This window comes from Trachurus japonicus, chromosome 13 (genome assembly GCF_045865225.1).
Source record: "Trachurus japonicus isolate A0001 chromosome 13, Traja_1.0".
NCBI classification, from domain to species: domain Eukaryota; kingdom Metazoa; phylum Chordata; class Actinopteri; order Carangiformes; family Carangidae; genus Trachurus; species Trachurus japonicus.
In genome coordinates, this window is record NC_140919.1 from 14,111,467 (window position 1) to 14,138,389 (window position 26,923).

Consider the following 26,923-nt stretch of genomic DNA (forward strand, 5'->3'; position numbering starts at 1 on the left):
AGAGACGCACATCTGCTTTAAAGTCGTCCGTGCAAACTGGTGCTCTGACACTGGATGACGCCTTGTTTGGGTTAGATTAGTTAAATGCACCTTAAATAACCCTGCACTCCTCGATCCCTGTACCAACAAACTGACAGCCAGCTGGTTTCAGCCTTTTATCTGTTTGCTCATCTCGTACTCTCCGTGCTCACGGCCGACAGAAAAGTACCAATGTGATTTCTTCATACACACAAGACAAACACCTGACTGTCACACGGTTTTCACAAACACTTCCCTGACAGCGATAGTTAGCTGATAGTTACAGATTTAGTTTTATTACTAATGATGAAACTGCAGCAACAACGGAAGCAACACCTCAATGCAGAGTGGAGAGTTGTGTGTTTGTGTGTTTACCTTTGGTCTGGTACCCCCACGGTGTGCCGCCTCATCGACAGGTAGCGAGCCATGGCCTCGGGAGACGGCTCCTCGCCTTCATCACTGTCCAGTGCCATGCTGCCGTCCGGCTACACAACAAACACACGCACATGTATATGGTCATTAAAGACGGCAGAATGCAACTATGTAATGCAGGCAGTGCATCAAAGGAGAACATGTTCTTTTTGTATTCATATTTTGGATATAATATAATAATAAAATGTAATATTTCCACTATATACATTTAGTTGTGGCGGCCACCACTTCCTAATCAGGTCAGAGCAGATGCACAATAATAATATACCAGTTACTGTTACTTCCTCAAGCGTCTGCCGCTCGGTTTATCATTGAACAACGTCAACGTGGTTTTTATTACCCATAAGTTTAACACCACATGTCTGTTTCTGTTTATAAATCTCTGGTCTGTTGACAATATCACGTGACAGTGGCGACCGACGCTGCACGTTAAATGGCCACGGGACCTCAACTCAGAAAAAATCTCCATGTAAGTGAACGGGAGTAAAAATTTCATTTCGTGATCCGACTGAATTGTGTCATGAGAAAAACATATGACCTTAACTTATCTAAAACATTGCGTTTCATGCCGAGAAATCAGCAGTTTGTTCTAAAACTATTGTAAAATAAAATTCAGAAAAATCCGTAACCAGAAAGACTACAAGTGGTGTAGGTGACGTCACACACCACATGGCGCCCTTTCCCGTGTCAACTACTCTACTTCCTGTTACCGTAGTCCATAGAGCGGTCTGCACACAAAATACATTCTTGCATTGCCGTTTTACTGCTCATTTTTTGGCATGAAACACATGTTTTAAAAAGGTTAAGGTCGATAGGGCCCTCCCTATCGACCTTAACCTTTTTAAAACATTGTGTCTGTCATTTCTTTTTATTTCCATAATGATTTTCTATTTACTGTACCCACATGCCCACATTGTGCAGCTTTTTTTCCTCCTCTTTTCTGTCATGTCTGAGCACTTCTGTGTGTTTTGTGTTTTGAGAAAATACAATAAAAATATTTTTCAAAAAAAAAAAGGTTAAGGTCATATATTTTTCTAATGACACAATTCAATCGGATCACCAAATAAAATTTTGACTCCGATTCACTTACATGGATTTTTTTCCAAATTGAGGTCCCATAGCGAGCTTCACTTCCGCTTCTATTATCCAGCGTGTTTTTTTATTTCTCTGGTGTGTTTGTGTGTGTGTGTCTGTGTGTAACACTATAATATAATAGTTTTAGATCTGTGCTTCAAACTCTAGGTCTCCCTGCTGCAGTGATCAGATGTGTTCCCGTGTTGTGTCTTCACAGTTTGTGAGTCATTTTGTGTAAACGCATGTGTGACGACGAACCGTGCGTCTGGTCGGTTTCCACAGCCGGCGACTACAAACATGCAAGTCATCGAATAAATGAAGCCAAGATCTTATTGTGATGACTGATTTATGCTGGAAAGAAGTGCTGCAGATTTGTTTTTTTCTTAAAGCAGAAGTAAGCGGAATATTTGTGTTAATATAAGTCTTAAATAGTTATATCTTCAGACGGCAATCACTTATATAGAGTGTTTGGTCCGAAACACGGGTCTGTCAGTCACTCTGCTCTGCTGTAAGCCTCTCTGTGTGTGCAGCCAAGGGATGCGCGTGAATGTGGTGACGTAGGGACGAGGGCGGGGACTGCTAACTCCATCGGCTGACAAGAAGTTAGCCAAAACGATCGGCTCGCTTACTTCTGCTTTAACTAATACCAGAGGAAAGTTTTAGGTAAAGTCAGACTCAATAGTTGTGATTTCAACTTTAACGAACTAATTAATTGATCCTAGCTTTCTGATCGGGCGAGATCGCTGGTTCGACAAGCTGCCAGGCTGACGCAACCGGCAGGTGGACGCCGCCATCGTCGACTCACCTCAACGATCTGGTTCTCTGGGTTGATGAGCTGGACGTGGGGAACGGTCATGCTAACAGGATTACCCTGTGGATCTGTCTGCTGGGCACGCACACACATGGACAGAGAGAGACACACACACACAAACACGGGTCAAACAGGTCATGTGAGGATTGCACTGATTTTCTACCAATCTCCTTAGTGCAGCGGGGATTGGCAGATGTGGGTTAATGCCAATCAACTCCATTCAGTGCACAGACAAGATGACTACTGTAGGTCCGGCTGATCAAACAGTCACATGAAACCTCCTCCTCTTCTCTTCAGTGGAGAGCATCAAAGAAAAAAGCCAAATGCACAAAGAGAGCGAAGAAAATCGGTCCAAAAAGGCGCCTTCAATGAATCCACTGTTCTTTAAAACTTTCACAAATCGACCTGTATAATTTTTTTCATAATCATTATCATTATAGGAGCTCTACTTATCAATACGGTAGCATGAGAGCTTGAAAATAAAAGGTGGGCGTTTTGATTTAAAAGTGCCACATCATTTGTGATCTGAAAGACCACAAACAAACCAGCTGAACTGGGAACTACATGACGCTTATAAGAATTTTCACCTTGGCAGAAAGTGAAAGCTGATGTAACCTTTTATATCTGACACCTAACCCACATACTGAAAGCTACGGAGAGAAAGCAATACAGCACTGCGGGTAAACCCTGCTCTCTGGATTACACAAACAGAAGCCATGTGACCTCAAATGAGAGTTGAAAAATACGACTAAGCGCTCACAATAAACTAAAACTATAGATGAAAACTAAAGCTATAATGAGCCGTGAGTGGCTCAAATTAAGCTGTATCCCATTTGCAAGAGATGAACACAACACAATACAGAATAAAAAAAACCAATAGCAAATGTCATCATGCCTGTGAGTGAAGCCCTAAGCCTATTAGTGCAAACTTCTGTCGTCACAGAGGTGGTTCCCAGCTGGAGGAGAGCAACCGCAGCGCCTGACTCAGAAAACTGCAGCCGCCTCTGTCTACTCCTGTGGGTTTTTCTTTTTGGTTTTTTATTTGTACAGGTCACGTGACGTTGTCGTTCTGCGGCACTGGTAAAAAAAAATTCCAACCATCCGTTTTTGCATTGTTTTAAACTGTTGAGCCGTCACATGACGTTGAGCGAGCCTACTGCTGCATGGGTGCAACCTGTGGGTGTGACATAACTCATCAGTGCAAGTGGGAAGAAGAAGATCTCCCTTGTAGGTGTGTGCTAAAAACCAAATAAAGTGTGTGTGAGTGTGTGTTTAATCATAGAAATGACTGCATTGCAAAAATACATGTCATAGCAAAAAAAAAATGTGACACCAGTGACAGGGACAAAACCAAGTGTCCCACCCACTGTGATCCACTATGAAACTGACTTGTACAGGAAAAAATAAATCCACACATCCACACAATTCAAACAGATGAAACACATGATTCATCAGTAAACTTCAGGGAGTGTTGAGACAATGCTGTGACTCACTGTGGCACTAGTGAGTGTGGTTACAGTCACACAGGAAAGAAAAAGACAAAGTCTCCTCCGCACTACTATCACAACTGTGTCAAAGCGGGACACGTCAGCTTTATCATGTAATACTAAAAAATAAAAAAAAACAACAACCAAAGAACGGTGACTCACCTGTACAGCATTAAGGGGATAGCTAATGGGGCGTGGCGTGGGCTGAGCGACACGCAGGGTCTTGTGTTTCTTGAGGCGGTCAGCCAGTAGACTGTAGATGGCACTGTAGTGATCATATGCATCGGTTTGTAGGGACTGCGGGGGGGAGAAAGAAAAGAAAAGAGGATATTAGATATTATTAGATATATTAGATATTTAAAAAACAGCACTTTATAACAGATGCACTTTAACGAATCTTAACAGCGCTGCTATACGACACCTTTGTTGATTAAATGCACTTAAACTTTACTACTACTCCTTGCTCCTTTTGACTGAAGCTACTGTGTGATATATTGTATATATTGTGATATGGTATTTGTACCATGTTATGCTTTGTTCTTGTTCTCGTCCTTGTCTAATGTTGTTTTTGTGTGAACTGTGGGACTGCAGATGGAAATTAGGGTAGCCTTAGAGCTAAATCTGGTGTATTGTACGTTCATGAATATGCAGAGTCCCGTTACAAATAAACAAATAAATGAAGTGAAAATTAAACTAATTCTTTGACATGACTTTCTGACCAAAAAAAAAAAGGAGGAAAGGTGTCGCGCCGTGTCCCAACCTGAAGTGTGCGCTCTCGGTCCAGGCCCATCTCTGACATGGCTATCAGCACCTGCTCGTTGATGAGCTCCGTGTCTCGCTCCGTCTTCACCTGCTCACACTCTGCTATCAACTGGATAGGGAGAGGAAACGAGGAGGAGAAGGAGAAGAGGAAGAGATGAGGAGTGGGTGGTAGCGGCAAACTGTCGTGTGAAATTAGACACAACATGTTAATGAGTGAGCTTTAGGGGTGCTGCTGGTAGGTGGACAGAGCTCCAGTCTTTGTGCTAAGCTAACTGCAGGCTGGCTTGTCACCTCGCATCTTATTTTGCGAGGAATAATATTTTGTAAATGTAACATGTGAGTCATTTTTGTACTCTATGTAAAGCAAAACAAAAAAAATATACAGCAGACAGACAGAACTGGAGCGATTAATCAATTAAAAACACTGAAAAGGTATAAACTGTATACCTTTTCAGTGTTTTTAATTGATTAATCATAAAAGTGTCTTAATTGAAGATATCTGTATTACAGATATCTTCAATTAAGACACTTTTATGAGACAGACATTAAGAAGGAAATCTCATTGGAAGGGAATGATGTGATTGAGGTGTTGACGGGTGCATTTAAGCAAACTCCTTCGAGAATTGTCTCCAAAGTGTACAAAGATTTATCGAAGCAACAGGGAAGAAATACAGTGTATATAACAGTGAAATGGGAAAAATAATTCAATATCGAGTTATCTGGGAGTGATTGGCAATCCATATTTAAGACCCAACATACATCTACAAGCTCTTAAAAAAAATAATAAATAAAAATTAACACATTTTTTATTACACCAAAAAACAATTAGGCCAACAACAATATTGTTGGAGAAATTGTGGGCAACTGAATGCCAACCATTCTCATATATTTTGGTCATGTATGAAAATACAGTCATTTTGGGAGGGGGTTTTAAGAGCCATGGGTGAAATTTTTGGATATAATATTCCTAATGATACTCGGTATACTGTATATATATCTAGGACAGAGCTGTATGCTGTAATATGGACAAAATGGCACATTTATGTGACAAAGTAGTGTTTATTCCCACTGAAAGGGAAAATCGGGCATCTTTTCTTTAGGTGAGTGTTCAGTGCATCGATCTGAGTGAAGATGCTTCAAGAGGAGGGTCTCACCCTGTCAAAGTCTGGGTCGGGGTCTCCTTGTCTCATCCACTTGTTCTTACAAATCTGCTCCATGGTCAACCGTCTGCTGGGCTCCAGGACCAACATGTGTCTGATCAAGTACTCACAGTCTGCGACAAAACATACACATGCATTCATACAACTTGAAACATTAACAGTTTGGAAAACAGCATTTTATTTTCCCCGCTTTGCTTCCCTCCCTTTTTCTTTCCTCTTCTTCTTCTTCTTCATTATGGTACTTCTGTCCACTTCATAATGAAAACATACTGCAGCTTGTCTGCATTTCAAAAGGTCACTTCCACTCAACATCTTTTAATGATACTTGCCCCTTCTAGACTCAAATGCAAGCTTTAAAAAAACTGAAAAAGACAGAAACGACTACAGAGAACAGTTGTTGCTACTGGTTACAACTTATCCTGATCTCATTTGATGTCAAAACTAAAAACCTCAACATTTAACCCACTGCACTGTTTCTCTACATGGTAACTCGACTGTGTAATTTTTTTTGCAGGAGTGGTTTCAATTATTGATTCCTTCTTATTTTCCTCCTCCCAAAGTGAAATCTTGATGCTTTTGGACTCAAATATATTTTTAAAAAATCAAATTCAAGCAATAACACATTACAGTCTTTTTTCTTTCAGACAGAGGGAGTCGGAGCTGTCTCACCTGTGGACATGAAGAAGGGGATACGAAACTTTCCGCTGAGGACGCGTGCCCGCAGGTTTTGTAGAGTGCTGCCGTCGAAAGGCAGGGCGCCACACACCAAAACGTACAACACCACACCTAAGCTCTGTACGAGAAACAGGAAACAAAAACTATGAGTTCATGGGTTTTTATACAGAGGTGAGCTCATTCAGGATTCCTCCTCCTTTATTTCTTTCTTTCTGGAAATGTTCAGCCATGGCCGCGCTGCATACCTAACAATCTACTCACTAGGGCTGGGACGGTTGATGCGCTTTTCTCCCGATTCGATTCTTCTACGATTTTTTGGATGCCGATTCGATTTAAATTGCGATTCTACGATATTACCGATTTTCGCGTCGATTTTTAGTCTGCCTTTTTAATACCAGTGAAACAGTTGAATGATTATGATTGTCTACAGATTATTCCAGGAACCATATTTCCCCCAAAAATACACACAAGTCAGTTTTTAAGATCTATCCAGCAGAAATATATGTTTACTCTCTTTTCAAAAGCCTGGACTGCATAAAAGAGACAAAAATAAAAGAGTATAGAAAAAACGGGCTTCTGAAACCTTTCTGACAAAATGAGATACAGACTGAGGTAAACTGCTACATTTTAACATTTATCTGCACACAAATACTGTAGGAGCCTATAAATGAACATACTCCATTATAAAGTAAACTTAAACCCTTTTCAAAACCTGGACTCTCTGTATGTAAAAAAGGCGAACAAATGCACATTGCACAACATTTAAAAAATCGATTTTTGAAAATAAAAATCGTCAAAAAAAAATAATTGCAATACTTATGTGAATTGATTTTTTTCTCCCACCCCTACTACTCACCCATATATCTACTTTCGGTCCGTCGTACTCCTTGCCCTCGAAGAGCTCTGGCGCGGCGTAGGGAGGGCTGCCGCACCACGTCTTCAACAGCTGGCCTCGAGAAAACAGGTTGCTGAAGCCAAAATCTGACCGATAGAGAGAGAGAGAGGATTTAGTTTATTTAATCTTATCACTTTCCTCAACAGCGTAAATGAGGAAATTTAATCAAGCTAGGAAAAATTCTCCAACGGCACACGCTGACACTCGCCTGCATCGACTCCACCAAGAACTTTAAGCTTTAAAGGGATAGTTCACCCTAGAATGATATTTCGCTCATTATCTACTCACCCTCATGTTGACTAAGGGCTGGAAGAAGTTTCAGAGTCCTCCGTCCCTTCTCTGAGTTACAGGGGGTCTTAGCGTAGCAGTGCATTTCAAGGCAACGGTTGTAAAGGGACACCAGAGCTCTTCGTAAAAAAAACACACACAAAAAAAACATCCAAATACCTCCATGATGCTCGTATGTAATGTCCGTCTTGTGCTGAAGCCCCAAATTGCGTAATTGTCCCGAAAAAAATTAAATAAGTCCACATTCCAAGCATGTTTGTAGCATTAGCTCTGTGTCTGTTGTCCGGTCTTCCGCTGCCAGCGCGCATGCGCAAGGTTCGCACTGAGACCGACTCGAGTCTCAGTCTGGTTGCGCATGCGCGCTGGCAGCGGAAGACCGGACAACAGACACAGAGCTAATGCTACAAACATGCTTGGAATGTGGACTTATTTAATTTTTTTCGGGACAATTACGCAATTTGGGGCTTCAGCACAAGACGGACATTACATACGAGCATCATGGAGGTATTTGGATGTTTTTTTGTGTGTGTTTTTTTACGAAGAGCTCTGGTGTCCCTTTACAACCGTTGCCTTGAAATGCACTGCTACGCTAAGACCCCCTGTAACTCAGAGAAGGGACGGAGGACTCTGAAACTTCTTCCAGCCCTTAATCAACATGAGGGTGAGTAGATAATGAGCGAAATATCATTCTAGGGTGAACTATCCCTTTAATGCACTAAATTAGGTGTAAACACACACACAAACAGAGACACACACACACACACACCTGCAATTTTGATGTTGAGGTTGTGGTCCAGGAGCAGATTCTCAGCCTTCAGGTCTCGGTGCACGATGTTACGACAGTGACAGAAATGGACGGCTGCCACGATCTGCTTGAACTTCTTTCTGGCGTCCTTTTCCGCCATACGCCCGTGAGCAACCAGGTGGTCTACACACACACACAGACACACACACACACACAAACTACAGTTCAATGTACAATGTATGCTTCTCAGTGAATCTGCAGTGTTCGGTACATCAGCTTTTATGACTCTGGGGTTTAGATGAAATGAAAGGCAGCATTCACACAACAGATGAACTGGGTGAATACACAGTAAGTGAAGCTTTAGAGAGACACAACTGAACATTTAATTTAATTACCGTATATGACGAATCAATCACTAAATATATACAGCAGTCCCTAAGGACCTGTACAGACATGAGCAATTTGAAATATTAAAGGGATAGTTCAACATTTTTTGGCAAATTGGCTCATTGCCATAATCCCTATAGTCATAGCAGTAGGTTCGTTACCTTTCATTGTTGGTGCAAGCTATTTTTAGAACGGCGGAGCAGAGCCGTGAGCTGCTCAGAGCTACGCTACGGAGGCTCATGGGATTTCTTGGTTTCCCTCATCAAACTCATCAAATACACAATCCAACAACTCCAAAACGAGGTAAATTCATGCAAAACCACTGATGCGCGTTCCCGTTGGGGGCAGTTTTTCAGCAAGCAGTCTCTGCATTTACCTCTAAAACAACTCTGTGTGGTAACATTCTGTTATTCTCTCATAGCGTGGTGAATGCGCAGGTCACAACTTGTCCACCAGAGCGTTTTGGAGTTGTTGGATTGTGTATTTGATGAGTTTGATGAGGGAAACCAAGAAATCCCATGAGCCTCCGTAGCGTAGCTCTGAGCAGCTCACGGCTCTGCTCCGCCGTTCTAAAAATAGCTTGCACCGACAATTAAAGGTAACGAACCTACTCCTAAAGGGTGAGTTTTTTTTATTGTGGAAAAACAGAGAAAACAGACCGTCAGAAAGAAGTAAAAAACAGCCAAAAAGTTTGAAATATGTTACAAGTCCTTTTTGTCCTGAAGAGCACCTGATTTCTCACATCTTTCACATTTTTTGACCCAACTGCAGCACTCCCTACTAAGAAGCTTTTGTAGTTTTTTTATTGTGTTTTATTGTCAATTTTACAGCCACAGGAACTACAGGGCAGAGGCAACAACAAATAAAAAAAAGAAGAAGAAAAGGGGGGGAATCCACCACATTACAGTACATGTCTTACCGAATATCTCCCCACCGCTGGCGTACTCTGTGACCAGATAGATCATCCTCTCCGTCTCCATCACCTGAAGACAAAAACAAATGATGAAGACACACACACACACACACAAAAAAAAAAAAAGCATCTTGGACCCACAGACCCTCAGACAGACCAACATCTAGTGATGGGCGGTTCATCCGTTACGCAACAGCATGAGTAAGCATTGTTTGGCATACAAATAGTAGGTTTTATATAGAACAGGAAAAACTGCCTGTGTCGTGTTCAACATATGCATGTGGAAGGATTCGGACTTCGTGACGACGACGATGATGATGATTTTGTTGGGACTGGTTTTTTTTTAGCCAGGATGCCGGGAAAGTTACCGTGTGGCAGCTGGAAAAGTCCGAGTGAGGAAAACAAACAGGAAAGTCTTTCTTTCCTTGAACTGAGTCTCACCGAGGCAAAAGGTTTTAGCGAGCTGTACACCGGTGAAAGTGGAAAAGAACTTTCCCCTGGTCGAAGGGGTCAAATCGGTGGTTAAAAAAACAAAAAAACAATGGTAGATGAAATCATCACGTGTTTGGTTTGTTCTTTTTTTTTCCCTATTGGGTCGACACGAGTTCTCAGGTGTAAGATCAGAGCCGAGCCGAGCCGAGCGCCCTGTCGGCTCCGTGGGCCGAGCGAGCGTGTATACCTGGTAGAGGCGGATGATGTGGGGGTGCTTCAGCAACTTCATGATTTGCACCTCTCTGAAGATCTTTTTCAGGTTCTCGTCGTCCAGCTGGGTCTTATCCACTATTTTTATAGCCACCTGGAGACACACAGAGAGAGAAAGAGGGGGAGAGATGAATGACGAGGGAGGGAGAGTGAAGGAAATGGCGAGAGAGGGAGTGAAGAAACAAAAACAAGACAGACGGATCGTGAGTTATCTAAATACAGAGAATAAAACACCTTCAACATTAACGGGTTTTAAATTACAGGCAACAATTCCAGGACACGGCCCCCATCGCCCCTCCGCTCCGACGCTGCTGTGATGACACAATAATCACAGAGGAGCAAAGAGCCAAGAAAATAATCAGCGAAGAAGGTAAGAGGAAGGTGTGAGTCACACACACACACACACACTCGGTGTAACATGAGTCTGACCTGGCAAACAGCAAATCTATTCACCAAAAGAAATGCAACCGGAAAAACGACAATAACAAGAAAGTCTGATTAGACACATTAGGGATGTCACAATTACTTGCATTAATTGCGGTATTAAACGCCACAATTAATTAATTGATCGTAAAGATTCCTAAATACCGTGACTTTACGAAAAAAATTAGGCTATGTCTTAAAGTAAAAGGAAGATGCACAGATACTGGTCCATTTATCTAATGTAACACTGAATTGGTGGGAATTTAAATGTGAGCGTGTCATTTGTAATTTTAAAAAAAGATTAAAATTAACTTATATTATATTATACTATACAAACACTTCCCCTGGCGGATTAATAACTGGTCCCATATTTAGAGATTAGTAATGTAATTATATTTTGACTATATTTGATTTTACACATTCATAGTTTTGTGAAATGTATTGATGCATAATCATCATAATAATCGTAACACCGTAATTATTTCACTGAAAATAATCGTACCAAGAAAATCTATAATCGTGACATCCCTAAGACACGTGATTGTTTGCATTTTTTTTAAAGAATGAACAGCGTTGCCATTGCCAACAACATATCGTGCTTTCTCTGGATTCCAGCGTGTTTGGGTAACCCGACCTCGGCCGTGACCTTCCACTGCCACAGCACGAACTCTTGCGTAACCGGCCGAGCCGCTCCTCGACAATGGCGCTGGGCGGCGGCGTGGACGGTGATGGTGTGTGACAGGAGCTTTGCTCTGCCACTTAGGAGCGGGCAGACGACTTTAATGACTTAATCAAGCGCGGCTAATGGGACTGCCCCCAAAACACGGCTCCTGCCAAAAATAGACGGAGCGAGTGCGGCCGGTCTGTGTGAAAAAATGAAAAGCATGTGTCCTGCATCAACACACATACATTACACGCCACGCCATCCCTACTACTAGCTCCCCCTTTTTTCTTTCCCTGATATAGACATGAGGAAGAAGAAGAGGAGTCCAAGTGAAGCCCAACACGGCCGACTTCCTGTTGCAGACAGGAAGGGGAAGTGAGAGAGGGTAACGAGGGGTCCCGAGAGCTCCGAGCCACATTTATCAGTGGCATTAATCCAAATCTGTGTGTGTGTGTGTGTTTGTGTGTGTGTGTGTGCGTGTGTGTAGTTTTTCCTCAGGAGTGCTGGACAGTTGTGGGTGAGGAAACTGGAAGTTAATGTCTCCATTTACAAACATGTCAGTTCACTAAAGTTGTGGTTTTGTATTATCTGTTTTTGTGGATGAGTTCTTCATTTATAAAAAAAAAGGTGATGATGTATCCTGTCTGTGTGTGTGTGTGTGTGTGTTTTTTTTTTCCTTACACAACCTTCAACCTTGCCACACACAATGCTAATTTTACTGGATGTCCTCTGTCCCACTTTTCAGCTCACTTGTTTACGACATTCAGGCGTTATCAAGATGAGAGAGAGGGGGGCATCCCCCAGACCTCAGGGTAACATCTTTAAACGCAACAAATAAGGAGTGTTGTACTTTATTAAAATCTTAAAGGTAGAGTCCGAGAGCCTATTCTGGAGCAGGTTTTTTTTTTACTAAATTGCTTGAAATCCTCTGCACACTCCGATTGCAAACAATTAATTGAATACTTTACAAAAATGAAAAAAGTCAGTCACCTGTGGGACGGACGATCCTGTAAAAACAGCATCCAATCATCTTGAACGCCACTCTCCCTGTCTCCCTCTTTTGCACATACCGCTCCTCCTGCACTAAACGCGTGCGTGATCAGAGTTTTTAACGAGTTACGACGCAGAAAAGAGAACAACACTGAAGTCTGAAGTCTGATGTGGCTCTGAGCTGGATGCTGGATGGTTTATTGTGATGTCAGGTGTTTTCTTTCACGAGAATGAGCCGTGAGAAAAAGCTGGCAGACAGTTAGCGATGCTGCACAGTGACACACGACAGTATCGCGTAAAGATGCGTCTCTCACATTGGGATCGTGACACCTTTGCAGCTTCACCTTGATGTGAACCCAACTCTGAACAAGCGTTACATGTTCCTGCGAGAGAAGTCTGAGGAAAGGGGTTTTGACTTTTGACGTGTGTATTTTCAAAATGTGGCTTGCTAGAACCATTTTTCCAGGATCTCCAACCCGGCCTTTAAATAATGACTTTAATCCACTAGTATTTCTATTGCCGACAACTAGTAAAGAGCAGTTATTTAGTGGACCAACATACCTACAACATCCCTAAAGCTTTCGCTGATACTTGAAATATGCAAAAGAAGCTTTCAACTAAACCAGAGGTGCTTTAAAGAAGATCGATACAGTCGCCATGGACATGCAGATTATCATCACCTCTTCAATATCCAATCAAATGTGACATGTTTTTTTTAAGCATGAGAAAAGGCCTTTGACATTTTGAATATAAAATGTCATCACTTCATCACGTTATTGGCCATTTTCCATGAAACAGTGCAAGTGTCTTTTATGAAAGCGTGTCCTGTGAGGTCACTGCGACCTTGACCACCGACCCTTTGACAACAAACATCTCATCAGATCATCCTTTTACTCCTAAAGTGGATATTTTGTGCGTCACGTTTGAAGAAATTCCCTCGAGGCGTTTCGTTTCTGGGATATTGTATCATCCACAAGAACAAATGTCACCACCAGCGCTGACCGACTGAGGCATTAAAAACAACGACCTGCGTCATGTATGTTTAAGTGTATATGAGATATTTTAAGCTCTGGGAATCTATTCTTGGCTTTGGCAGTCGTCCAGTTTTGTTGATGTAATCACTCCCCTCTCTGCGTCTTCTGGAGGGTAACAACAGGACATCTGGATCACACACACACACACACACACACACACATATATATATATACACCCACCCACACTGAGACGTATGCCGCCATCCACACATACACATTATGCCTCGTTTTGAGGACACCGAGTCCTCTTGAAAATGAGGAAACAGGGCTAATCTGGCCACATGCCGTAAGTGTACAGAGGCTCGCTGTGTCTGTGTGTGTCTGAATATAAAACCTTATGCCTAAGGGATGTTGCTCAATGGCCACAGGGCGAAGAAAAGGGACACAGTGGCACAACTGGGGCAGCTGGGAGCTCACAGACGCTGGCTTGCTGCAGAGGCTCATCATGCTTTACACACTGGTCGGTCATCTGCAGCGTCGTAACTGGATGATCGTAACGGGCAGGATGGTTGGCTGGTTGGTTGGTTGGATGGTATTAGGGCTATAACGGTACACACAAGTCACGGTTTGGTACAACAAACATTAACTGAATGTAAAACTAAAAACCATCTTCTGTTATCAAAGTAAAAAAACAAATAGAATATAAACTAAAACAAGTGTATTGGGAGTGTTATAATACCATTCATTAATTCTACAGGAAAAAAACTTGCACTTGACAACTGGCAACTATTATAAAAAAACAAGAAACTAACATCAATGTTAATTGAGACTAGATGCCAGTTGCTTTGGTGATGTTACTGGTCCTGTCTGTGTTCATGTCAAGAGGCTTAAAGGACAATTCCGGGCAAATTCAACTCGGGGCTGTATTTTCCTAACATTTTAGGTCTAAAAGAAGGAATCTGAAGATTTTCAGTTTAATTGCTCCTGTTTTGCGGTAGTTGTGTCTGTCCCCGCATCGCCACGGCAGCAATGAATGGGAGCGGATGCAAGTTCTGCTGCTTAGGCTGTTTACATCCCTCAAAGCCGCAATTTTTTTCCACAGACAGCGTCAGATGGCTCCACAAACATGCACCAAGAAGTTTATTTACTTCAAGCAAGCCGACATGTTTGTAAAACTCAATCTAATTCAAAGTCTCCTGGAGTCTCGCGCGAGACCCAAGTTGACGCGCTCGATGTGTTTACATGCAGTTGGAAGCTCCCATTTGTGTCATAAACACAGGAATATCAACTCTTGACTTGCCTCAAGTAAAAAAAACTTCTCGGCGCATGTTTGAGTAGCCACCTGACGCTGTCTGTGGAAAAAAATGTACACCTCAAGCAAGTTGAATTTGCCCGGAATTGTCCTTTAAACACAGCGGAGACAAGTTGTTGCACACAACTTGTCTTTTTCCTTGCGCCAGTGATTGACATATCGGGGTGATGCCGTCTTATATGCGCTAACGTTTTTGATGCATTTCTAGTGACGCACCGTGCGTCCGTGAAACATCGCCGACGGCCTTTGTCCGGTCGACCAGTCGCGACCCGTCACCGTTGTGTTTCACTGAGAAGCCAAACGGTGACATGAATGAGGCCGGAGGCTCCTCTAACTTCACACTCTCATCACTTTTTTTGACAGTAGCCGGCAGCTTTTAGGCTCGTTACCGCCACCTGGATTGGAGTGAGGACTCGACTTTTTTTTTTTTTTTTAATATTTACTCAGACGTATTTGTCGTATGACTGTGTGCGACGAACCGTGACGGCATGGGACGAATACAAATACCGTTACACCCCTAGTTGGTACGCTGCTGGATGGATCCATCAAACAAACAACCAACCAACCATGTGACCACCAGAGTCGATCTCAAAGGTTGACCCTCTACCGCCGCTCACAGGCTGCAGGCGTTCAATCTGCCTTCACACCAGCTTCCATGACTCTGGAATTTTCTGTCAAAAGATCTGGGTACACACACACACACACACATACAGAGACACAGAGACACACACACACACAGAGACTCCTGAGAGGCCGGCTGTAATGAGATGAAGTGTCACATAGCCCCTCCGATCACAAGACTGTGACCTCAACATAGCATCATCCGAGCCCAGCCGGGGCCCATTTACTGTACGTTACACAACTCCAGCCCGCCAGTACATAAACACACAGTAAATATAAATAACAACAGGTGACGGTGTAATGAAAATAAACCCATAAAAACCCATCAGAGGACATCATCAGGTGATTATCTGCTTCAACAACAATTCACCAGCAGCAGCAGCAGCAGCAGCAGCAGCTACCATCACACTACCAGCCAGTCAGATTGAGATTACTGGGAGCTTGTTAGATGCTTACGACAGGGCAAGACTTAAAGAAGAGGCAAATGTTCTCTTGTATTGGTATTAACAGTGGATTAAAGAAGTATTCAGACCCTTTCTCTGTAACATTAAGTCATGTTGAGTCGTTAGAGTAAAGTCTTTTCGTCTCATAATGGCAACACAACAACTCTTTTAGAAACATTCTTGGGATGGTCATGACCTGAACATGTCAAAGTTTCACAACTGCCATGGTAATAAAAAATATTTATCTACATATGGGTTTTTAAAAAAGTATAGTGATAGTTTGGTGCATCACACTGACACTGACTGACATTCACCCATATCACAGCATCAGCAAAGACACTGAATAAGTCAAGTGTCTGGTATAATTTCCAACATTAATAACCAGCCAAGCGCCAGCCAAAAATATCCTCACTCAGTATAGTGTATCGCAGTAAAACAAAACATGTTGCACTGCAAAAGAAACAGGCAAACTGGGTAACACACTATTTAAGCATTAGTAATAAATACTGAATTCTTCATTTATAACGCATGAATACTCATTAGTATGTAGTTTATAAATACAGTTAGTGCTGATCAGTGATGAGTAAAACATTAACTGTGTTTATAAACTACATAATAATGGAGTATTCATGCGTTATAAATGAAGAATTCAGTATTTAATGCTTAACTCAGTGGTTCCCATCCCAACCTTTTTTGGCTTTTGACCCCAATTTGACATCACAAATTTCTGGCGGCCCCGCGGCCGTCAATCAAGATATTTGCTGCATTTTATTTAAACTCGATTTATATTCAAGAAAGTGAAAGTATAGAATACAGTTGTTTAAGATGGTGTGTGGTGTTTTAATCATAATTTGTTAAAAATATATATGTTTTTTGTTTTTTTTATCAATTAGCCTACTAGACATTTCAGACGACCCCACGCATGGTTGAAAAACACTGGCTTAACTGCTTAACTAATGCTTAATAGTGTGTACTCATTATAAAGTGTTACCGCAAACTGCAACAAACCCCATCAAGCTGTCAGAAGTTGCATGTTTTTGTTTTTCTGTTGTCTATTGCACAGATTTAGATCGACTATAAGGAACCAGCAGGACTCAAAAAAAAAAACACACAACCCCCAAAAAAAAAGCTGTAAAAGTTGATTCTCATTTTGAAAACATCCATCCATGACTCAGCTGAAATGGGGCTAATCCCAAACACAGAATTGGGTCTATGGTGTAACGTCTACAGTGGGAAGCCAGGACAAGTGCATGACATGTTATATATATGTTCACATATGTTTACACACACACACACAGACAGTGGTGGTGGTGCGGTGACATAATGCATGAGGTGACCCTTCATCAAGAGGTGACACAGATATTACAACACCCTCAGGACGGTGTAATGCTCAGGCTTAACTCACACCAGCATGTTGGGGGATAAAAACCACACACACATACACACAACACACTAACCCTGTTCATGTTGAAAATATGGCATCACGGCCATCTGTAACTCTTAATATTATTATTATTATTATCATTATTATTATTATGATGTGTACTGAGAGTAGCCCCACTTTACTGGCAGATAGGGCACAAAAGCAGCGCGACCATAAATGAGGAATAGAAAAACAAAGTTACAGCGGTAAACGGTGACTTGCAAAAAACACAAGCAGGCGTGTGAAAAACTCAAAAACATCACACACACACACAACACAGTCGGTCACAGCTGGTCAGCAAAGGCTGCACCGCTTTATGACTGTAATATGCACGTACACACACACACAGTATGAGTCAACACAATGCTTCTCAGAGATGTTACACACTTGTAATGGGAGAGTTCATGTGTGGAAATGACTCAGTTGAACGTGTCGGGCTGAAAGTGCAAGACTGGGGAGTGGGGAGTGGGGGGAGTTGTGCTACAGCTACAGTGTGGAAAAACTAGACATTACATCTATCTGCCGACTGCAGCAGGTTGTTTTGTTTTTCCTTTCTTTCTCCTCTGCTTCTTCTTGCATAGCAATGGGACGCTGCGCATTTTATGGCGATGCTTGCACACCTAATCATGGGCAGTATTTGGCAACGGCTCGACCAACACATTGTGACAACATCAAGTTGCAGAGGGGAAACTACATCTGAAGCAACTAGTACCGACTCATTTTAATATAGAATTTTCTTTTTTACAATATTTGAACAAATGGAGCAAAAACTGCAGTCGTCACATGAGCAACCAACCAACCAACCAGCCGACTCTGAACGGTCCCATCTTCTCAGTGATTGATCGGTAGATAGATAGAGAGAAGAACCAGCCATTCCCGTTTGGCTTTACGATACGAGAACAAAAACACATATAGGTGTATAGGCATGTCACACACTTTTCTTTAAGGGACGACACACAGTGAACACACACTCAGACAACACGTCCGTCATCATCACATCATTATCGTCTCATCTCTGCCCGGCCGTCTACTACTACTACTGCAGCAGTCAGGCACATGGCGACTGAGCTGATCGATTCGTTGGCTAATAATGTATTTTTTTACATATTTTGATTTTTGTTTTATTGTTTTATCTATTTCTATTATTTCATCTTATGCTTGTTCACTGTTTTCTGTATGGTGTTTTCTTCATTTTTGTCTTAATTGCTTTATTGTCTCAATGATATTGTATTTTGTGAAGCACCTTGTAACCCTGTGCTATAGAAATAAAGTTTATTATTATTATTATCAAACAATTGCTAGTCCATCTTTTTTTTTTTTCAAATGTGTGGATTTTGTCTGTGATGACGGTTTTACGCACTACTATAAAAACCATAATCTGATCTAATCTCTGGATTTACTAGACAATTGTGTGCTCTGTTGTGACTTTTGGATTTTTTTTTTTTTTTTTTGCATATAAGTATTTAATTTGCTGGATCAGCCCAAACAAAAAACAAAACAAAAACAAAGCTATCCACTTATTTAATCCGGTAATAACTACAACAGATTTCACAGGCAATTTGATTCAAATTTACGTTTATCACAGTATGGATTTTCAATTTGGGCACAAATGTTACAATATTGGATTTTATTTATGTAGGTTCATTATATTTGCCCGTCTCTTGAAATGGTCCCACTGGACGACTTCTGTCACATCAAACTTCACGGGTTGGTACACAACAAAGAAATATGGTAAGTTTTAAAACAAAATTAAAAGATTATTATGTAATTTTGACCATTAGTTGTAAAATGGTCTGTCACTCATAAATATCTGGTTTCAGTTTTGGGTTGTGGCATCTATGTGTGAAGGGAAATGATTCAATGTAGGAGCTTGTAATCTTTGTGTGGTGTCGTCTCGGGTGTTATATTTGCATGTATTAAGTATGTACCTTTTGTTTTTTATGTATCAAGTATGTGTCGTTTAGAGTTGTTTTTTATTGTCATTTATGAAAATTAAAGGATAAATAGCTGCTGCTTTGCATAAGTTAACAGGGATCTTAATAAACCAAACAAACTGAACAAGTTCGTGGTGTAAATAAATAACCCTAAACACGCAGTCGGAGACTTCCTGACGGACAAAGAGCTCGGCGGCCATTCCAATGCCAACAAGTGAGCTCCATTCAGGATCGGTAGTCACCGCCGGGGTCTGGAAGCATCACCGTCGCTACGGAAACCAGCAACACTTGAATGGAGCGACCTTTCCCTAACTAACTAGTAGCCTTGGCAACAACACACAGTCGCCTCCAACAACAGGCACTGTGCTGTGGATGAGGATGATGAGGATGATGATGATGTGGAGTTGTGAATTTTTTTTTAACAGCCACCATCAGGATGACACTGACTGCACCTACAATAATCCTCGTCCTCCACCTCTGTCGTGTCGAGAGAAAACATTGGGTACGGCTCGAGTGTGTGTGTGCATGTGTGTGTGTTCTTTCTCTTTTTCTGAAGCGAGGCTGGATGTAGATTCACACTGCTGAGGATGCAACAGCAGCAACAGCAGCAACAGCAACAGCAGCAGATGTCTACAGGGCAAGAAGATAAGTCAGGCAGAAACGCTGCCTTTGTCATATTATTTACCTAAAATGAAATCATACTTGAATGTGACTGTGTGTTTTTAAAAAGAAGCAAAGGGAGGGGATCCTGTATGTTGAGACCCTATGTGTGCATATATATATGTGTGTGTGTTTATGTGTCACTGAGTGAAATTGTTACACAGTACATTAGGCCTGTTACCTAACGTTTGCCATCCTGCCTGTCTGCCCTCTTCCTCCTGCTCATCCTTTTCTTGCTTTTAACAACAACAGAAACAAAACACACACACACACACACACACAGTGGAGAGGAAAGGGGAGAAGACAGGAAAAAGAACGAGGAAAGAAAGAAAAAAAAACCTGCTTCCCCACAGAGAGGCAGGTCAGGACACGCGATCCAGTGCCACCTTCTACCAATCACGCTCACCTTGCTGTGGGCACTAAAAAGACAGAGGGCTTTTCAAAAAATGTGTCTTTACTTGATTAGAAGTCGGGTTCATACAAGGACCATAGCACCACCTTTTGTACTGGAGCGAGCTTACCAAACATAACAAAACAAGAAAAAGCCTGTGCTACTTAAATCAGGTACGTTGATGTTAATTATGGCGATTAAAATTTGAATCATTTCCACCGTTTCTCCAAATGAAGGTGTAATAATAATTATTATTAATCAATCATAATGGGAGAAAAAATGTCTACTCTGTCTGTACCCTGCAGAAACGCATGACGACGAGTATGTTCTGCCACACATGTCCTTGTGTCATTGTTATCAGTGAAAATGATCACTCACCATAGAGGACGGCCGCCGCCACGACTGAAGATTACTCATTATACCTGAGTGGCAGGCAGCAGTGGACATTTTCTATAATTTCCAGAGCCAGAATGATAATGAAAGATGAAAGGACTTTATTGACTCTAATAAATTAACTGTGCATATGAAAAAAAACCGCCAAACGCAATTCCATACAATAGCTGACAGCGGCTGCTGAAAGGATATGCAAAATAATGTGCAAATTCGCCACCTGTCAAAGTGCTAGGATGAGGAATATCATCTCAAGTAAAGTGCATCGAAACAAAAAGGCTAATTAATAGCCTATCAGAGACGATCGGTTACAAAACCTCAGGCTTCAGTTTACCCAACAACTTGCTGTGTGTGTTTACCCTGAACAGTTTCCATCGCGTTTCTAACATTTTCATAAAATTTGAAAATACTTTACATTGGAGGTCGATGTAAAGCAGCTTCGGCAAGGTTGGATTAAAGGACGCAGACAGACTGAAAAACAAAAACAAACCTCTTTTCTTTGGCTTTTCAAGCTACGTAGGTTGTTGATTTCATGTGCACAGATATTTTATGCGGGGTGGATGGTCTATTTAAAGTTTATTATGTTTTATTGTGTTTTTTATCTTTAGTATTTTTGCCTTTTTATTATGTTTTATGGTTTTTATTTTACTGTACAGCACTTTGGACACCTTTGTGTTTATTTAAATGTGCTTTATAAATCGGAAATTGGATTGATCAGAGCTACACAAATGATCTATTGTGCGACAGTGAACTCCTGTCTCTTGCATTGCTGAACGATCACGACCTGCACAGTGAAGTTTATGGAGAGACTTAGACTGAACAATGAAAACTCCACATGTATCTAGACAACAGCAGCAGCAGAGCACGGCCCAGAGGCCTCAGCTCTTGCATAGCATCTGTGCGAGACGCATAAAAAAAAACGCCTGTTTTGACTTCCACTTCGCTCGCTGACCTTTGTCTGGAGGAAATGAACTTTCACTATTACAACACCCAGGTGCAGCACACACGAGCTCAGTATCTAGTATCTACCACTGGAGGTTTGTGTTTCTGTGCGTGTGTGCTCCCGTGTTACCCAGAGCACGCACACACACGCACGCACGCACCAACCAACATCACCGATTCCACAAGTATCAGCAAAAATATGTGGTTAGAAATGACAAGAGAAGATGAAATGACAACAAAAAAGCCTGTTGGATGTTTTAGGTTTTTTTTTAAAAACAGAGCAAATTAAGACGCGTAAAAAGGGACCGTGTGTCTCTCTCTGGGCTTCTACATCTACCAAGTAAAAATAGCCAGGTCCTCTTCAGTGTGACTGCACTGCAGGGTATCATCCAGCTCCATCTAACAACTGAGAGAGTTGTTAGGCTATTTTTGACTAGTCAGCATTTCTCATTGGATTGTTATAAAAACCGAGGCCATAAAAACGAGGCTCCGAAGTAGCGCGTTTTCGTCTTGATGACTGATCGTCATATCCATATTCATGATATCCACAGGCATGTGAAAGCACACTCCTATTCTTCTGATATTCATGAGGAGCAACTGGGGGTGGTGGTGGGGGGGCGCTGAAGCCCCCTGTCAGAGACCACCATCGACAGACAACAAACAAGGCCTCTCTTTCATTCTGTCAGTCCATTTTTCCACTGTAATTTTTTGTCCTCTGCCTGTCTCTCACTCTCAGCGAGACAGCCAGACACTGCCAGCCACACACGCATATCCAGACAAGCATAAACAGGCTCATGCACAAGGAATAAAGCTTCATAACCAGCTCATCAATCTCTCCTTATTACGTCGCTACTGTCTTTGTATTGCTCTTTCCAAAAAAAAAAAAAAAAAAAGACAGAACTCGCTGCCCCTGATACTTTTATTAGTCTTTAAATTATATTGTTGTCAGATGAGGCCTTTCATGAAATGTCTTCTGTGGTGTTAAGAGAAAAAAAACATTTCACGACACTCACTAAACCAGGTTTATTTTGGCTTCATGAAACTAAGAAGGAAGGTTCCCTGGGCTATGTGGTGCAAAGCAGACAAATGACCCATGATTGTCTGTCTGTGTGTATGTCAACAAGGGCATAGAGGTAAAGTGGCACACTCCGCTGCCTCGAGTCGACACACCTTTATTTGTGCCATTGGAATTAAAGGCTCTTCATCAGGTAGAGAAGAACAAGACAATTATGCTGCAGAAGTTGGCTGTAAAATGTAAGCTTCAGCTAACCCAATCACAACAATCTTTATCATCAAAAGAAAGGCTTCCTAATGCCACTATACTTTAAATCCTGAAAATCAAAGTGGAGAATTACACAGCGACAGTAGCGATGCTGCCGTTGTCCAACGTTCAAAGTTATTTGTTTTGGTCCTTTTGGGGCCAGTGCTACCGAGGAGGACAAGGAGTCTCTTCCTGGCTGGGGTGGTAGCCAACATATTTGGAGTCACAACAGACAACTTAAAAGCAAATAAAGCCTTGAGACAGCGCGGCTCCTGGTCCAACAGGTCAGCACAAAATAGAAAAAGACACGACTTGGGAATATTTGAGCAATCTCTTCCTTCTTGTGATGCCCCCAAACTTCCCCCTCCACCACCACTTATCATCAAAGTCCACATCTGTTGCTTGCCAAAAAACATTTAAACATGAAAAGGACCATTAAAAAAAACGTGGGTGCAATCTCAAGTGTCATAATCACAGTTAGATATTTACAACAGAGGGCAGACTTCTGGCAAAGCCCAATGTAACGCATCTATTCATCAAGAATGACAGAGTTTTGCATGAATATCATTTGCTGATAATAGTGTGTGTCAATCATCCAGCAGCCCCAACTCTATGCAAAAGCATCTACGTAGACTCCCCAGTGTTATTAGGAAACCACTTATTTAACCATGACAATGTTTTCATGTCCACTTTGAAGGAGATAGCATCTGACTGTTGAATAAACTAATCTAAACAGCGGGTGGTTAAGTTCAACTAAGCCAAAAGGGCACTGTGTATTTCACTAGAAACACTTTCCTTAGACACACTGATAAAAGCAAAGCGAATATAAATCATAAAAACGCAGCCCTCTGGCTTTAAACCAGATTTTATGTGACACTTCTAAGATGAATTTCACAGACAGCTTTCACTAACTCGGACGATAAACAACCCTACGACTTTGGGAGTCCACTGTTAATTTTAAAAGTTATCCAGGAGGGCGCTGCAAACTTTTAACCTTGTGTGCCTGCTGCTGCCTGAATAGTAGATGTCTTGTATCTAGCCAAACAGCTAATTAGCCCCAAAGCTAAGCTAAGCTAAGCTAAACTAGCTGCTCCAGTCTCCTCTTTTTCATCTTCGTCAGTCCCCTTCTCTCCGTCCTCTGCGCTTTGCCACGCATTAACCTCGGGCCTCTATAGCTTTCTTTTAAAATATATATATACATATCACTACTTAATGTACGTTAAATGAGATACATTTAGTGTTAAAAGTGTTTGTATCCAGGAGTTAGAGGTGATGCCCCGTGTCGAGCCGAGCCCCCCTCCCCTCCTCTCCCCTCCTCCCCAGCGCCGAGCAGCGGTGTCACCAAAGCGGGCTGGCCGTTGTATCTCCGGAGCCTGAAGGCCCTCCAGCGTCATCCCGACTACATGATCGAATAAGCTGGAAATAAAACAATGACAACTTCCACTTGTTCACCTCAAACGAGCGGGCAGGAGCCGTCTTACCTTTGCTTTGGTAATGATGTGTGTGGCTAGTTTAACAACCGCGAAATTTCCCTTGCCGATGGTCCGCTCGATTTCATAGTAGCCCACTCGGGCTGGGGGGGGCCTGGTGGCCGAAGTGTGGCCGGGATTGGTGATGCACCCAGCGGCCGTGCTGGTGCGGCCGGAGTGGCTGATCCCGGAGGATGGCTGGGCTCGGTTCTGGGAGCCCATGACTGCGTGGGTCGGTCGGGCAGAGTGCGTAATCCCGGCCGCAGCGGACCCAGCAGCACCTCCGCTAGACACGGCCGCCATCTTCTCGCCTCTCTGCGGGAACAACAAGCAGCCTTGCGCAGCGCGCATCGCGGGCACGCCCCCGCCCTGCGTCATTTTACGTGGAACGCTCCTCCGCAGCGCCCTCTCTAGGTTGTAACCATGGCGACGATCAGCGTAACAAATGACTTCATCCACAGAAACGTATTGTGGTTGCCCTGGCGACAAAGAAGTGCGCATTATCACTCCGGTTCCCATGATTCAGTGATTCCTTGCAAACTGCTGCACTATGTATGATCAGACGGGGCTCATGAGGCTTTAAAGGTACACGCAGCTCTGACACTACAATGACAGATTCAAATAACCGAGTGTGGGCATAATATAGACATTTTCAGTTTGTAAATTCACTCTGTCATAATGTTTGTTGTTGTTTTTAACACAAATGAATGCACACAGCTTCTAACCAACCGTCTAGTCTGCAGTGACATGAAGGCGTGCAGAAAAATCTTGGCCAGCTTTGTATTTTGCACAGTCCCCCCCCCCCTCAATAATGATTCAATATGATTCTGTTTTCACATTATTTTGCCTTCCTCCAGATCTTCTGCACACAAATGTCACCAGTGTGCTGATGAGAAATGGCCCTGACCTTCTGAGAACATTAAACAATCTGAGAAGATCTTTTAATGAACGCTAAAAGCAGTGACTACATTTTCCACTGTAATTAAATTCTCTGTGTCCATGGTCAGTCCCTATAAAGAGAGGACTGTAGCTTGAGATGATGAAATGAGAATTAGTGCTCTACCCCCCAAATACACACACATAAATGAGAGAATAAACGTTCATTTCTGTAGTACTCATATTTCCTTTATTAAACATGCACTCATAAAGGCTGTAACTACAGGGCTGTCTTTTAGAAAAAAATAAATAGTAAAAATAAAAACAGTACATGCATGCAGTTATCCATTTGAAATGAAAAATTCAAATTGAAAAATGAAAACAGATAAATGTAGAAATAAGCAGTATGAGTTAAAAACCTACCAAAACCACAAACATCTTTTTTTTCTTTTTCTTTTTTTTAAATGATCAACAACTCATATTATTGCTACAAACATTTACATGAAATAAAAGGAGTGGTTTTATATCACACAGCAGTGTTTTGTAAACTGCCCTGCAGAAATGCTGCTGTCTTTTAGGTACTGTAAATGGGCTTTGGTATGTGGGGGAAACTGATTCTATTCTAATCTATTCTATTCTATTCTCTAGCCCTCTCACCACATTGTAGACAGCACCACTCCATGTTAGAGATGTGTTCCTGCATCCTGTTACTCCAAGCAGGATCAACAACTGAGCACAATAGGTAGCTTCCCAGACTGCCAGACCCCAAACACCAAGGAAATTACTGGGTTCACAGTACGTTACTTAGTTTTAGGTAATTTAATTAATTAATTAATTGTATAAGGGCCAGAGAGTATAGTTTTGACACAATATAGCTCAGATTCCTAGATTAATATTTATTTCAACAAATAATGTGACACACAGAAAAGCAAGAGGATTAGTGCCCAACAGCATATAAATTTCCCCAGCGCATGGCAAATAAAGGAATATCTTATCTTAGCTTATTTACACAGTTAGTAGCGATTACTGACCAAGCCATTATCTGAACATGAAAGTGTTTTTATCAAGTAAATATCAAATGTCATCATCACATTGTTAGTTGAAAAGGCTAGTGCACGCCACCAACTGATGAAATGTTCCCTTATCTGCAGAACATTTGGCATTGTATACAATATATGACATTATGTATAGGCGACTCATTCCACAGCTGCATTAATCCCTATATGTGATTATAAATGGCCTTTTCCCAGATCTGTTGAAAGCTTCTACATCTGTAGCACTTGTCATCTTCTCAATAAGATGACAAAGACAACCTCGGAGTGGTTTCAGTGTTCACGAATAAGAGAGCTTGCCAGTTGGACTTGATTTGTCATTTGAGGTATCTTGACAAGCGACATTTTCCTAATGTCTTCTTCATCCACAACAACAATAAGGCGTGTCATACTGTATAAAACAGAATCCAAACTATGCACAAGCCTGTCCCATTGTCACTTGCACATTAAGTCAAACTTTGAAATTCAATTGAAAGTCTCCCTAGCTTTTTTGTTTATTCAAATCTTTCACTAGTGTGGAGCCATTTAAATTTTTAGATCACACAGAATAGATTACAAAACACAAGTGTAAATCTACACGAACACATGGGCCATATAAATCTGCACATTACAGTAATACAAATTTTTCTGCTGATAAACTGTTCATATCACTCCCTGCACTGATTACTTATACTCATACCTTGCAACAACAATCAGACATTTCCAAATTGCGAAACATGTAATAAGAGATGAAATAGAATAGTAACAAA

At 41.8% G+C, this 26,923-nt stretch overlaps 1 protein-coding gene across 4 annotated transcripts in view; it reads right to left on the bottom strand.

Annotated features, from left to right (window-relative positions):
• The window catches only part of sik3 (SIK family kinase 3), a 46,315-nt gene extending 21,550 nt beyond the window's left edge, over nucleotides 1-24,765 (bottom strand). Inside the window, exons 1-11 of one of the 4 annotated variants that reach the window (XM_085794885.1) lie at nucleotides 24,259-24,765; nucleotides 10,327-10,443; nucleotides 9,654-9,717; nucleotides 8,369-8,530; nucleotides 7,276-7,400; nucleotides 6,414-6,537; nucleotides 5,739-5,857; nucleotides 4,583-4,693; nucleotides 3,985-4,119; nucleotides 2,330-2,410; nucleotides 394-503 (exon numbers count right to left, since the gene is read on the bottom strand). In XM_085794885.1, coding sequence (XP_085651011.1) covers nucleotides 394-503; nucleotides 2,330-2,410; nucleotides 3,985-4,119; nucleotides 4,583-4,693; nucleotides 5,739-5,857; nucleotides 6,414-6,537; nucleotides 7,276-7,400; nucleotides 8,369-8,530; nucleotides 9,654-9,717; nucleotides 10,327-10,443; nucleotides 24,259-24,765 — 1,655 coding nt within the window. The remainder of the gene's footprint in view (nucleotides 1-393; nucleotides 504-2,329; nucleotides 2,411-3,984; nucleotides 4,120-4,582; nucleotides 4,694-5,738; nucleotides 5,858-6,413; nucleotides 6,538-7,275; nucleotides 7,401-8,368; nucleotides 8,531-9,653; nucleotides 9,718-10,326; nucleotides 10,444-24,258) is intronic. The other 3 variants (XM_085794888.1, XM_085794886.1, XM_085794889.1) reach the window with 3 other exon arrangements.
• Between the last annotated feature and the right edge of the window lie 2,158 nt (nucleotides 24,766-26,923).